At 33.7% G+C, this 14793-nt stretch overlaps 3 protein-coding genes and 1 pseudogene across 5 annotated transcripts; all 4 read left to right on the top strand.

The window, feature by feature from the left end:
* The first annotated feature begins 1001 nt into the window (after window positions 1-1001).
* LOC110262338 (putative aldo-keto reductase 2) lies at window positions 1002-5249 on the top strand. 2 transcript variants are annotated; one of them, XM_088483974.1, is made up of 6 exons: window positions 1002-1394; window positions 1699-1902; window positions 2342-2514; window positions 2640-2742; window positions 3036-3162; window positions 5026-5249. In XM_088483974.1, exons 1-6 carry the CDS (start codon window positions 1182-1184, stop codon window positions 5232-5234), a joined length of 1029 nt encoding a protein of 342 aa, XP_088340100.1. In that variant the 5' UTR covers window positions 1002-1181; the 3' UTR covers window positions 5235-5249. The 2 variants fall into 2 exon arrangements, with proteins under 2 accessions (XP_088340100.1, XP_020977869.1); XM_021122210.2 differs by lacking the exon at window positions 5026-5249 and having other exon boundaries at window positions 1023-1394; window positions 3036-3565.
* A 1131-nt stretch (window positions 5250-6380) lies between these two features.
* On the top strand, window positions 6381-8759 carry LOC107635599 (putative aldo-keto reductase 2; annotated as a pseudogene). Its single transcript, XR_015880865.1, has 5 exons — window positions 6381-6837; window positions 7134-7337; window positions 7633-7805; window positions 7981-8083; window positions 8345-8759. The product of XR_015880865.1 is annotated as a putative aldo-keto reductase 2 (transcript).
* Window positions 8760-8974: 215 nt separating this feature from the next.
* Window positions 8975-12236, top strand: LOC107635595 (putative aldo-keto reductase 2). The gene is made up of 5 exons (XM_016339112.3): window positions 8975-10028; window positions 10332-10535; window positions 10978-11150; window positions 11276-11378; window positions 11668-12236. Exons 1-5 carry the CDS (start codon window positions 9816-9818, stop codon window positions 12007-12009), a joined length of 1035 nt encoding a protein of 344 aa, XP_016194598.1. The 5' UTR covers window positions 8975-9815; the 3' UTR covers window positions 12010-12236.
* A 722-nt stretch (window positions 12237-12958) lies between these two features.
* On the top strand, window positions 12959-13780 carry LOC110270814 (putative aldo-keto reductase 3). Its single transcript, XM_088485122.1, has 2 exons — window positions 12959-12982; window positions 13442-13780. Exons 1-2 carry the CDS (start codon window positions 12959-12961, stop codon window positions 13778-13780), a joined length of 363 nt encoding a protein of 120 aa, XP_088341248.1.
* The last annotated feature ends 1013 nt before the right edge of the window (window positions 13781-14793 follow it).

The following is a 14793-nucleotide window of genomic DNA, read 5'->3' as shown; positions in this document are numbered from 1 at the left end:
TTAAGTGGTTTGAAGTTTGAACTCTGATGCAGATAATTTGATGTGTTTGTGTTTCTATAATTCTATGTCTAAAAAAACAAAAGGCTTAAGTTGTTAAGCACATCAAAAGTGCAATGGCATTCCTTCTACTATTAATCTTTGACTAAGGAAGCAAAGTTTCATATCTGAATGATTCAGTGAACCTTTTTTTTTTTTTTGAAAATAAAAAATGAGAAAATTTATGTGACTAACAATTTTTTTTAGTCAATAGTATTATTTTTACGGGTAAACTACTATTTTATTATCAAAAGATTCAAAAAAATTTTTACAGAATAACCCTTGAAAGAAAAATAAAATAATATTTTGACCTTCTAAAAATGATTGAAATTTGGCAAAATATACCAAAAATGATCATTTACTCTATTTTCATTCTTCCTCCTTGTATTTACCAAAACTAATGTAACTCACTTTTTTAAAAAAAATTTTAAAGATCAAATTAATTCAACAATACAATTTTAAGAACAAAATTAAATATTTACTTTAAAACAACAAAAAACAAAAAACAAAATACACTATCATCATATGCAGAACCTTAGACCAGTAAAATATTAGAAAGGTGTGTGATCATGACTGATACCATGTCCATATGCCAAGTCTTTGGTCTAAGAAAAACATTTGCACACTCTTTATAGCAGTATATAATTTTTTCTTTAAAAAAAAAAACAGCATCTTTAAAGTGATTCCTTTCGAAAGTGAATGCTATCAATAGGACAGAAAGATGTGTTTTATATGATCAAGAATATAAAAACAAGTGTCATGTGTGCATTAGAATAAAAAAATAAAAAATTTATAATAAAAGAAAAGAAATGAATAAGAAATATTATGTGAACCAATAAAAGTGAATTAAGTCATTTTTTCTTTTTGAAAAAGAAAATTACACACTTTCTCCTTTTTACAAAATACTAGTCCTGTAAATGGTTTTGATAAGCTTTATGCTTTGTGGAGAAATATTTGACAAAAGTATATATGTCCTTTAAAATTCATCACCTTTGTTATTATAGATGTATAATATACGAATTAGGAAGTGTGAGCTGCTTTTTAGTTGAGAAGTGAGAGACATTCACAAAGCTTCTTCATTCAGCTTCTTCTATATATTCTGATCACTGATATCATAGGGTTACTACCATCTTCACATCACAACAATGGCTAAAGTTGGAAGAATGAAGCTGGGATCACAGGGCTTGGAAGTGTCTCAGCAAGGACTTGGTTGCATGGGAATGTCTGCTGTCTATGGACCTCCAAAACCAGAGCCTGACATGGTTGCTCTCATTCAGCATGCTGTTCAAAGTGGGGTCACTTTCCTTGACACTGCTGATGTTTATGGCCCTCACACCAATGAAATTCTAATTGGAAAGGTTCCTTCTTGAACTTTGATTCAGATACCCTTTTGGATTTTCTTTTGATTCCTTATGTTCTTCTGAGAAGTTCCCTTAGTTTTAATTAGACTAATGTTAATTGCATATAGTAGTTACTTGCTATCTCATGAGATAAAATAAGACAGAAAATTTTGTATCATGTCTTTTGAGGATTAGTCATTGTGTTTGATGGTGGATATGCTGAGTAACCAAAACAAAAATAAAAAATGTTCTTGGGATATCTACTTTTTCTATGTGAAGATATCATGCGCTTTTGTTGTAGTTAATTTCAATTTTGGGGCAGGCTTTGAAGGGAGGGCTGAGAGAGAAGGTTGAATTGGCAACCAAGTTTTCAATCAATTTTATTGAGGATGGAAAGTTTGAGATCCATGGAGATCCAGAATATGTGAGAGCTTCCTGTGAAAGAAGCTTGAAGAGACTTGACATTAATTGCATTGATCTCTATTTCCAGCATAGAGTTGATACTCGCGTGCCAATTGAAGTCACGGTTTTACCCCTTTCTTTGTTCTTCTTTTTTTGTCTTATGATAGCTCTGTTATCACCAACTTGAAATTATTTATTCAGGGAAGTTAAACCTTGTAAATTGTCTACTATTATTCCAGATATACATAGGTTAACTTACAATTAGGTAGTTTATGTAATTTGGTAGGTTTAAATCACCATGTTTGCATCAACAAAAAACTTACTTAGCCTTGTATTGTGCTATACAATAACCCCAATCTGCATTTAGAATATATGTCTTTGTATCCTATAATGCTTTAGTCTATTTCCAAGCTTTTATATCATATAGTTAAGGAAATGCGAGTATGCGACATGTTTTGGAATTGACATCTGTTACAATCCTAGAGCTAGGAAATGAGATAATTACATATATTAAGGGTTGTGTATGATGACTTCAAATTTTTCCCTTGTAAATTTTAATCAAGATGGGGGAGCTTAAGAAGCTTGTTGAGGAGGGAAAAATAAAGTACATCGGTCTAAGTGAGGCATCGGCTTCAACAATCAGAAGAGCACATGCTGTTCATCCCATAACAGCTGTGCAAATTGAATGGTCTCTTTGGACAAGAGATGTTGAGGAAGAAGTGATTCCAAGTTGCAGGTTTGAATCTAATCATTCATAAGTATTAATGTTCTTGTTAACAAGAAAATCTCTTTCTAGGACTTCTCATAAAACATCATGATACAATGTCTGAATTTTTGGCTTCCAACTATTGTCCTTTTCAGGGAACTTGGCATTGGAATTGTTGCATATAGTCCTCTTGGCCGCGGATTCTTTTCATCCGGATCAAAGTTGCTTGATAATTTATCACAGGACGACTTCAGGAAGGTTTGTGTCACACGTGTGCGATTACAGAAATTCATGCTCTGATCACTTGTGCATTTCCATAATCATGTTTTGTACTCAGTTACATATTTTCACCTATTTAAAAACTTGGTGTCCTTCAGAAATCTTAACAAGTCAAACTTTAGTATATAAGTTACCTACTAATATTATTAGGATTTTGTTGATCAGTGACCTAAAAAGATATATGATAATATATATTCATTTCATAACACTTGCATCTTACTATATTATGTTTTTCAAATGTTCATAAAAAAAAAAAACTTGTGTGTTTGCAGGCTCTGCCTAGATTTCAACCTGAAAACCTGGAGTCAAACAAGACTATATTTGAGAGGGTCAATGAAATGGCCGCAAAGAAAGGATGCACACCATCTCAGCTTGCATTGGCATGGCTTCACCACCAAGGCAATGATGTCTGCCCCATACCCGGAACCACCAAAATTGAGAACCTTAACGACAACATTGGAGCCTTGTCTGTGAAACTTACACCACAAGAAATGACAGAACTCGAGTCCTTTGCTGCCGCAGATGTTGTCAAGGGTGGTAGATATCCAGATGATCTTATACCTACATGGAAGAACTCTGATACTCCACCACTTTCTTCTTGGAAAGTTGTTTAATCAAGTTCATCACTTAATGTTTAATTTACTATTTCACCCTCTGGAGTGTTGATACTTTCAATAAATAGATCAGTATGAAGGGAATTTAGGTGTTCCCTTTTGAAATGAATTTGGTTACATCAGTGAATCTTTCAAATTTCTGGCTGCTGATTTTGTATTCTTAACTTCGAAGTGGTTTTTGGATTCTATTGCAGATAACTTCATATGTATTCTACAAAACATAGTTTACATCTCGGTTTCATCATGAATTTTTAAAACAATTAATAAAAATGTTTATAAATCACTCAACTGGCCAACCATAAATTTTTTTGTGTCATGAAAAACATTAAAAAGATAACTATTTGTATCATGTAAGAATTTCATTTTTCTATTCTAATTGAAGCAATATATAGTAATATTTGGTATTCATAATACTAAGACTTAATTCAATATGTCAAAGATTTTTCTGACTCTGACGAATATCAAACACAAAAATGAAATGCAAATAATTAGACCTTTCAACTGATTTGTAATGAAGATTTCTAACTAACAACATCATCCATGCATGCATGATCATCTCCAAAAGTGTGAGAAAAACCCATGAGCAAATTCGAGACCATATGAACCATCTTCATTCATTAGAATAATAACCATTGTTTGTTGATGATGAAATCTCCCTTCTCATTTCTTCTACTCTTCTAATAATATTATAATACCCTTAACTGCTATATCAAATGCATCCTCAACTTTCCCTAATCTAGACCTTGGTTCATTTTATGTAACTCTTGGAATAATAACTTCTCTCATCTTAGAAATTCTAGTCCTAGAAACCCTAGCCAATGTGTCATTGATAATTGATTTGTTCTCTCTAACATCACCTTCAGGTATGAACACAGAGTAGCTCAAATAGTCTTTTGGTAAATGCCATCTATATTGTTCATAAGCTGACTTTGGATGGAAAAAAACCGGTATGCAGCCGGCAAAGATTGCGTCGAAAGTTGATCTCCTCGTGTAGGAATCGTCGGACGGCTCCAAGCAAATTGATCTTTGAAAAACACTCATGATGCTGACCGGATCTTCAGAAATATTTTTGTTGTTTTTCCCCCTGTAGCATCCAAGGAGTTTGCAACTTCTAAAGATTGGCCTTGTCTGATCAGCTCGTTTCTAAAGGAATCCGGTGCATTAGGCCTTGGGGCGCCTGCAAAGGAGAACAAATAAGGCCTCTTCATCCTTCTCATTCTCTTTTGCCACAAAGAAACATGAAGATCTTTTGAGAATTTGTCTGAGGGTGACTTCAGACAGGTTTGTGTTAACACAAATTACTGCTAATTACTTGTGCATTTGTATAATTAAGTGTAGCTTGGCATTTTTTACAATTTTTCGTTGGTTCAAACTTTAATCATGAAGTCACTATTAATTTCTGTATTGATCTTCCTTTATTTATATACTTAGCATTATATCACATAATAATGATGATTGCTAATTAACTCAACATAGTTAAACAAGTCAAGTAGTTTGGTTAATCTTATGTGTTCACTTACAGAATCTGGTAGATTCCAACCTGAGAATCTGGAGAAGAACAAGACTATATTCGAGAGGGTTAATGAAATGACGACGAAGAAGGGATGCACTCCATCTCAGCTTGCATTGGCATGGGTTCACCACCAAGGAAATGGTGTCTGCCCCATTCCTGGAACCACCAAAGTTGACAATTTTAACCAAAACATTGGTGCTTTATCTGTGAAACTTGCACCACAAGAAATGGCAGAACTCGAGTCCTTTGCTGCAGACGCTGTCAAGGGTGATAGATACACCGGCGATCTAATTACCTGGAAGAACTCTGATAGTCCACCACTCTCTTCTTGGAAAGCTGTTTAATTTTCTTGCTCTTGATTTGTTCTTTCAATTAATTAAGTAATCTGAAGTTTGAACTCTGTTCCAGATAACTTCATGTATGTGTGTGTGTTTCTCTGTCTAAATAAACAAAAGACTTAAGCACATCAACAATGGCATGCCTTCTACTATTAATCTTTGACCAAGGTGAAAGCAAAGTTTCATATCTAAATGATTCAGTGATTTGTATTTTTTTTTATGTTAAAAATTATGGTCATAAGTGAATGAATGTAACTAACAAGTAAGTATTCATTTTGTTCTATTTTATTTCTTCAAGATCCAATAGTTTTTCACTGTAAATATATGAGGTGAAAGGTCCTATTAACATTTTTATAAAGAAAATAAAGGTGAGGTCCACCATTTGATTAGTTAAATGGGGGTGGGTTTGTGGGATTCTTTTTCTAATTGCTATATTCTATAATGTCTCCTGGTAGTGGGACAATTTTTTTTTTTTTAATTATACTTACTTTCTTGTTTAGAATAACTATACTCAGCCATTTGACGTTTCACAGCTGTAGTCATTTGACAATTAACATTCACAAAGCTTCATTCAGCTTCATCCACTGATATCATAGTGCTATCATCATCTTCACATTACAACAATGGCTAAAGTTGGAAGAATGAAGCTGGGTTCACAGGGCTTGGAGGTGTCTCAGCAAGCATGGACCTCCAAAACCAGAACCAGATATTGTGATAGGAATTATGACTTCCTCCACTCCCCTTGTTTTATTTTTAGTTTAGTATTGTTTTTGTTTAGAAAAGCATTCAAAAGGAAGAAGAGCACTGTGCTTTTGGCATTAACTAAATTGCATTAAATTATGCTGATCTAGTTTACTGAACCCCACCAAAAACTCAACTTTAGTGAGATAATCAAATACCAAATCCATTTAACTTCATTGCATTTAAGAAGATAAAGACATATCCGGGATGAAAACCAACATAATTAAGACCTAGGGCATATTCTCTTACAGATAATTTATTTTATTTTGTGCCTACTGAAAAATAAAAGTATTGAAATATACCAATCAAGAACAAACGTAATCCAACAATGGGAACCTTAAATATATATAGTGGTACATAATCTTGGATAAAAATAATATATTTTACCTAAGTGTTGTAACTACTATTACAACATGGAGATAGTCATAAATTTATCCTCATTAGTCATAATGATTTCTAATGAAATGAATGATTAAAAACATGATATTAATTAATAATCTTTGCCTTGCAATCATGATGGAGTTTTCAACTACTTATAAGAGTAGGCACATAGCTCAGAACATTCATTCAAAGAAGCCAAATAAAACTTCTGCATCACTCTTCGAACACTGATCATAGTTGCAACTTGCAAGCACATCATCACCACAACACAGCAATGGCTAAAGTTGGAAGAATGAAACTGGGATCACAAGGTTTGGAGGTATCTCAGCAAGGACTTGGTTGCATGGGAATGTCTGCTTACTATGGACCTCCAAAGCCAGAACCTGACATGGTTGCTCTCATTCACCATGCTGTTCAAAGTGGTGTCACATTCCTTGATACCTCTGATGTCTATGGTCCTCACACCAATGAAATTCTGATTGGAAAGGTTCCTACTTGAGCTTTGATTCACCTACCCTTTTGACTTTTCTTCTGATTTTTTATTTTTTTTAGTTGTTCTGATCCTTGGACTTAATTGGAGACAGATAAGTTGACATAAACAGTTCAGTTGATCTTATCCAAGTGAAAAAAATAACGAGTGATTCAAGATTTTATGTTGCTTTCTTCTCTGTTATAGATCATGGATTCTTCTTAAGCAAGTTCTCAAGTTTGAATTTTATGTCACAATTTTGTTTTGGCTTGTGCATATGATATTATGATGAAATGTTTGGAACTTTGAGACAGGCTTTGAGTGGAGGGGTGAGAGAGAAGGTTGAATTGGCAACCAAGTTTGGTATCCGCATTTCTGATGATGGAAAATTTGAGAACTGTGGTGATCCATCATATGTGAGAGCTGCCTGTGAGGGAAGCTTGAAGAGACTTGACATTGATTGCATAGATCTCTATTACCAACATCGAATCGATACACGTGTTCCAATCGAAATAACGGTTTGAATCTTTCTCTGTGATACAATAAGTCTTTAGGTCAACTTGAACCATAAGAGTTTACGAGTTAACTCGAGAAATTAATAACCTTGAATTTCACATTTAACTAGTTCAGTGAACACTAATGTTTGAATTATTCATCACTTAACAAGATTGAATATCATAGTGTTAAGGAAATGCAATCTGTTTTATGGAACTGACATTTAGTATGTTAATTGTTAAGAGCATGAAGTAATAAAAATAGACTACTTTATGTGTGATGACTTCAACTTTTTCACTTCTTCAATTTCAAGTTAAGATTGGTGAGCTTAAGAAGCTTGTTGAGGAGGGAAAAATAAAATACATTGGTCTACCCGAGGTTTCAGCTTCAACAATCAGAAGAGCACATGCTGTTCATCCCATATCAGCTGTGCAGTTAGAATGGTCTCTTTGGTCAAGAGATGTTGAAGAAGAAGTGGTTCCAACTTGCAGGTGCAGTTTAAAGAGAATGAATAACTAGATGTTTGAAACACTAAGATGATCCAACGGCATAGATTGTATAGAAGTTACTATGATCTATATGATTGGATTATCTTAGCCTATATCATCAATATAAATATATGATCCACAATTTAGTTTCATGGCTTCTAAATTTTATACTTCTCAGGGAACTTGGTATTGGAATTGTTGCATATAATCCTCTGGGGAGAGGATTCCTTTCATCAGGAACAAAGTTACTTGAGAATTTATCTGATGGTGACTTAAGACAGGTTTGTGTTAACACAAGTTAGTGCTAATTACTTGAGCTACCTTGGCATTTTTTACAAATTTTCATTAGTTCAAACTTTAATCATGAACTCACTATTATTTTCTGTATTTTCTGTATTGATCTTGCTTTAGTTATATACTTAGCATTATATCATATAATAATGATGATTGCTAACTGAACACATTAAACAGAATACAGTTTTCTTGATCAACAAAGTTAAACAAGTAAAGTAGCTTGGTTAATCTTATGTGTTCTGTTACAGAATCTGCCTAGATTCCAACCTGAGAATCTGAAGAAGAACAAGACTATATTCGAGGGGGTTAATGAAATGGCTGCGAAGAAGGGATGCACTCCATCTCAGCTTGCATTGGAACCACCAAAGTTGACAATTTTAACCAAAACATTGCTGCTTTATCTGTGAAACTTGCACCACAAGAAATGGCAGAACTCGAGTCCTTTGCTGCCGCGGACACTGTCAAGGGTGATAGATACGCCGGAGATCTGAGAACATGGAAGAACTCTGATACTCCACCACTCTCTTCTTGGAAAGATATTTAATTTTCTTGCTGTTGATTTGTTCTTTTAATTAATTAAGTGGTTTGAAGTTTGAACTCTGTTGCAGATAACTTGATGTGTGTGTTTCTATGTCTAAATAAACAAAAGGCTTATACTATTAATCTTTGACTAAGGTGGAAGCAAAGTTTCATATCTGAATGATTCAGTGAACTTTTTTTTTTTTTTTTTGAAAATAAAAAATGAGAAAATTTAGGTGACTAACAATTTTTTTTTAGTCAATAATATTACTTTTACGGGTAAAATACTATTTTATTACCAAAAGATTCAAAAAAAATTTTACAGAATAACCCTTGAAATAAAAATAAAATAATATTTTGACCTTCTAAAAATGATTGAAATTTGACAAAATATGAAAATATACAAAAAATGATAATTTACTCTATTCATTCTTCCTCCTTGTATTTACCAAAACTAATGTAACTCACTTTTTTTTTCCCAAAAATTTTAAAGATCAAATTAATTCAACAGTACAATTTTAAGAACAAAATTAAATATTTACTTTAAAACAACAAAAAACAAAATACACTATCATCATATGCAGAACCTTAGACCAGTAAAATATTAGAAAGGTGTGTGATCATGACTGATACCATGTCCATATGCCAAGTCTTTGGTCTAAGAAAAAAAAACATTTGCACACTCTTTATAGCAGTATATAATTTTTTCTTTAAAAAAAAACAGCATCTTTAAAGTGATTCCTTTCGAAAGTGAATGTTATCAATAGGACAGAAAGATGTGTTTTATATGATCAAGAATATAAAAACAAGTGTCATGTGTGCATTAGAATAAAAAAATAAAAAATTTATAATAAAAGAAAAGAAATGAATAAGAAATATTATGTGAACCAATAAAAGTGAATTAAGTCATTTTTTCTTTTTGAAAAAGAAAATTACACACTTTCTTCTTTTTACAAAATACTAATCCTGTAAATGGTTTTGATAAGCTTTATGCTTTGTGGAGAAATATTTGACAAAAATATATATTTCCTTTAAAATTCATCACCTTTGTTATTATAGATGTATAATATACGAATTATGAAGTGTGAGCTGCTTTTTAGTTGAGAAGTGAGAGACGTTCACAAAGCTTCTTCATTCAGCTTCTTCTATATATTCTGATCACTGATATCATAGTGTTACTACCATCTTCACATCACAACAATGGCTAAAGTTGGAAGAATGAAGCTGGGATCACAGGGCTTGGAGGTGTCTCAGCAAGGACTTGGTTGCATGGGAATGTCTGCTGTCTATGGACCTCCAAAACCAGAGCCTGACATGGTTGCTCTCATTCAGCATGCTGTTCAAAGTGGGGTCACTTTCCTTGACACTGCTGATGTTTATGGCCCTCACACCAATGAAATTCTAATTGGAAAGGTTCCTTCTTGAACTTTGATTCAGATACCCTTTTGGATTTTCTTTTGATTCCTTATGTTCTTCTGAGAAGTTCCTTAGTTTTAATTAGACTAATGCTATTTGCATATAGTAGTTAGTTGCTATCTCCTGAGATAAAATAAGACAGAAAATTTTGTATCATGTCTTTTGAGGATTAGTCATTGTGTTTGATGGTGGATATGCTGAGTAACCAAAACAAAAATAAAAAATGTTCTTGGGATATCTACTTTTTCTATGTGAAGATATCATGTACTTTTGTTGTAGTTAATTTCAATTTTGGGGCAGGCTTTGAAGGGAGGGCTGAGAGAGAAGGTTGAATTGGCAACCAAGTTTTCAATCAATTTTATTGAGGATGGGAAGTTTGAGATCCATGGAGATCCAGAATATGTGAGAGCTTCCTGTGAAAGAAGCTTGAAGAGACTTGACATTAATTGCATTGATCTCTATATCCAGCATAGAGTTGATACTCGCGTGCCAATTGAAGTCACGGTTTTACCCCTTTCTTTGTTCTTCTTTCTTTGCCTTATGATAGCTCTGTTATCACCAACTTGAAATTATTTATTCAGGGAAGTTGAACCTTGTAAATTGTCTACTATTATTCCAGATATACATAGGTTAACTTACAATTTGGTAGTATATTATGTAATTTGGTAGGTTTGAATCACAATGTTTGCATCAACAAAGAACTTACTTAGCCCTGTATTGTGCTATACAATAACCCCAATCTGCATTTAGAATATATGTCTTTGTATCCTATAATGCTTTAGTCTATTTCCAAGCTTTTATATCATATAGTTAAGGAAATGTGAGTATGCGACATGTTTTGGAATTGACATCTGTTACAATCCTAGAGCTAGGATATGAGATAATTACATATATTAAGGGTTGTGTATGATGACTTCAAATTTTTCCCTTGTAAAATTTAATCAAGATGGGGGAGCTTAAGAAGCTTGTTGAGGAGGGAAAAATAAAGTACATCGGTCTAAGTGAGGCATCGGCTTCAACAATCAGAAGAGCACATGCTGTTCATCCCATAACAGCTGTGCAAATTGAATGGTCTCTTTGGACAAGAGATGTTGAGGAAGAAGTGATTCCAACTTGCAGGTGTGAATCTAATCCTTCACAAGTATTAATGTTCTTGTTAACAAGCAAATCTCTTTCTAGGACTTCTCATAAAACATCATGATACAATGTCTGAATTTTTGGCTTCCAACTATTGTCCTTTTCAGGGAACTTGGCATTGGAATTGTTGCATATAGTCCTCTTGGCCGCGGATTCTTTTCATCCGGATCAAAGTTGCTTGATAATTTATCACAGGACGACTTCAGGAAGGTTTGTGTCACGTGTGCGATTACAGAAATTCATGCTCTGATCACTTGTGCATTTCCATAATCATGTTTTGTACTCAGTTACATATTTTCACCTATTTAAAAACTTGGTGTCCTTCACAAATCTTAACAAGTCAAACTTTAGTAGATAAGTTACCTACTAATATTATTAGGATTTTGTTGATCAGTGACCTAAAAAGATATATGATAATATATATTCATTTCATAACACTTGCATCTTACTATATTATGTTTTTCAAATGTTCATAAAAAAAAAACTTGTGTGTTTGCAGGCTCTGCCTAGATTTCAACCTGAAAACCTGGAGTCAAACAAGACTATATTTGAGAGGGTCAATGAAATGGCCGCAAAGAAAGGATGCACACCATCTCAGCTTGCATTGGCATGGCTTCACCACCAAGGCAATGATGTCTGCCCCATACCCGGAACCACCAAAATTGAGAACCTTAACGACAACATTGGAGCCTTGTCTGTGAAACTTACACCACAAGAAATGACAGAACTCGAGTCCTTTGCTGCCGCAGATGTGGTCAAGGGTGGTAGATATCCAGATAATCTTATACCTACATGGAAGAACTCTGATACTCCACTACTTTCTTCTTGGAAAGCTGTTTAATCAAGTTCATCACTTAATGTTTAATTTACCATTTCACCCTCTGGAGTGTTGATACTTTATTACTTTCAATAAATAGATCAGTATGAAGTGCATTTAGGTGTTCCCTTTTGAAATAAATTTGGTTACATCAGTGAATCTTTCAAATTTCTGGCTGCTGATTTTGTATTCTTAACTTCGAAGTGGTTTTTGGATTCTATTGCAGATAACTTCATATGTATTCTACAAAACATAGTTTACATCTCGGTTTCATCATAGAATTTTTAAAACAATTAATAAAAATGTTTATAAATCACTCAACTGGCCAACCATAAATTTTTTTGTGTCATGAAAAACATTAAAAAGATAACTATTTGTATCATGTAAGAATTTCATTTTTTTATTCTAATTGAAGCAATATGTAGTAATATTTGGTATTCATAGTACTAAGACTTAACTCAATATGTCAAAGATTTTTCTGACTCTGACGAAGATCAAACACAAAAATGAAATCCAAATAATTAGACCTTTCAACTGATTTGTAATGAAGATTTCTAACTAACAACATCATCCATGCATGCAAGATCATCTCCAAAAGGGTGAGAAAAACCCATGAGCAAATTTGAGACCTTATGAACCATCTTCATTCATTAGAATAATAACCATTGTTTGTTGATGATGAAATCTCCCTTCTCATTTCTTCTACTCTTCTAATAATATTATAATACCCTTAACAGCTATATCAAATGCATCCTCAACCTTCCCTTCTCATTTGTTCTCTCTAACATCACCTTCAGGTATGAACACAGAGTAGCTCAAATAGTCTTTTGGTAAATGCCAACTATATTGTTCATAAGCTGACTTTGGATGGAAAAAAACCGGTATGCAGCCGGCTAAGATTGCGTCGAAAGTTGATCTCCTCGTGTAGGAATCGCCAGACGGCTCCAAGCAAATTGATCTTTGAAAAACACTCATGACGCTGACCGGATCTTCACAAGTATTTTTGTTGTTTTTACCCCTGTAGCATCCTAGGAGTTTGCAACTGCTAGAAGACTGGCATTGTCTGATCAGCTCGTTTCTGATGGAATCCGGTGCATTAGGCGTTGGGGCGCCTGCAAAGGAGAACAAATAAGGCCTCTTCATCCTTCTCATTCTCTTTTGCCACAAAGAAACATGAAGATCCTTTGAGAATTTGTCTGAGGGTGACTTCAGACAGGTTTGTGTTAACACAAATTAGTGCTAATTACTTGTGCATTTGTATAATTAAGTGTAGCTTGGCATTTTTTACAATTTTTTGTTGGTTCAAACTTTAATCATGAAGTCACTATTAATTTCTGTATTGATCTCCTTTATTTATATACTTAGCATTATAACACATAATAATGATGATTGCTAATTAACTCAACATAGTTAAACAAGTAAAGTAGTTTGGTTAATCTTATGTGTTCACTTACAGAATCTGCCTAGATTCCAACCTGAGAATCTGGAGAAGAACAAGACTATATTCGAGAGGGTAAATGAAATGGCGACGAAGAAGGGATGCACTCCATCTCAGCTTGCATTGGCATGGGTTCACCACCAAGGAAATGGTGACTGCCTCATTCCTGGAACCACCAAAGTTGACAATTTTAACCAAAACGTTGGTGCTTTATCTGTGAAACTTGCACCACAAGAAATGGCAGAACTCGAGTCCTTTTCTGTTGTGGACGCTGTCAAATGTGATAGATACACCGGCGATCTAATTACCTGGAAGAACTCTGATAGTCCACCACTCTCTTCTTGGAAAGCTGTTTAATTTTCTTGCTGTTGATTTGTTCTTTCAATTAATTAAGTAATCTGAAGTTTGGACTCTGTTCCAGATAACTTCATGTATGTGTGTGTGTTTCTCTGTCTAAATAAACAAAAGACTTAAGCACATCAACAATGGCATGCCTTCTACTATTAATCTTTGACCAAGGTGAAAGCAAAGTTTCATATCTAAATGATTCAGTGATTTGTATTTCTTTTTTATGTTAAAAATTATGGTCATAAGTGAATGAATGTAACTAACAAGTAAGTACTCATTTTGTTTTATTTATTTCTTCAAGATCCAATAGTTTTTCAATGTAAATATATGAGGTGGAAGGTCCTATTAACATTTTTTAAAAGAAAATAAAAGTGAGGTCCACCATTTGATTAGTTAAATGGGGGTGGGTTTGTGGGGTTCTTTTTCTAATTGCTGTATTCTTTAATGGCTGCTGGGAGTGGGACAATTTTTTTTATTAAAATTATATTTACTTTCTTGTTTAGAATAACTATACTCAGCCATTTGAGGTTTCACACCTGTAGTCATTTGACAATTAACATTCACAAAGCTTCATTCAGCTTCTTCCACTGATATCATAGTGCTACCATCATCTTCACATTACAACAATGGCTAAAGTTGGAAGAATGAAGCTGGGTTCATAGGGCTTGGAGGTGTCTCAGCAAGGACTTGGTTGCATGGAATGTCTTCTGGCTATGGACCTCCAAAACCAGAACCAGATATTGTGATAGGAATTATGACTTCCTCCACTCCCCTTATTTTATTTTTAGTTTAGTATTGTTTTTGTTTAGAAAAGCATTCAAAAGGAAGAGGAGCACTGTGCTTTTGGCATTACCTAAATTGCACTATATTATGCTGATCTAGTTTATTGAGCCCACCAAAACCTCAACTTTAGTGAGATTATCAAATACCAAATCCATTTAACTTCATTGCATTTAAGAAGATAAAGACATATCAGAGATGAAAACCAACATAATTAAGACCTAGGGCATATTCTCTTACAG

The sequence above is a fragment of the Arachis ipaensis genome, chromosome B4 (assembly GCF_059453495.1).
Source record: "Arachis ipaensis isolate K30076 ecotype BB chromosome B4, ASM5945349v1, whole genome shotgun sequence".
NCBI lineage: Eukaryota > Viridiplantae > Streptophyta > Magnoliopsida > Fabales > Fabaceae > Arachis > Arachis ipaensis.
Note: the sequence above shows the minus strand (reverse complement) of the source record. Positions and strands in the feature narration are given on the sequence as shown.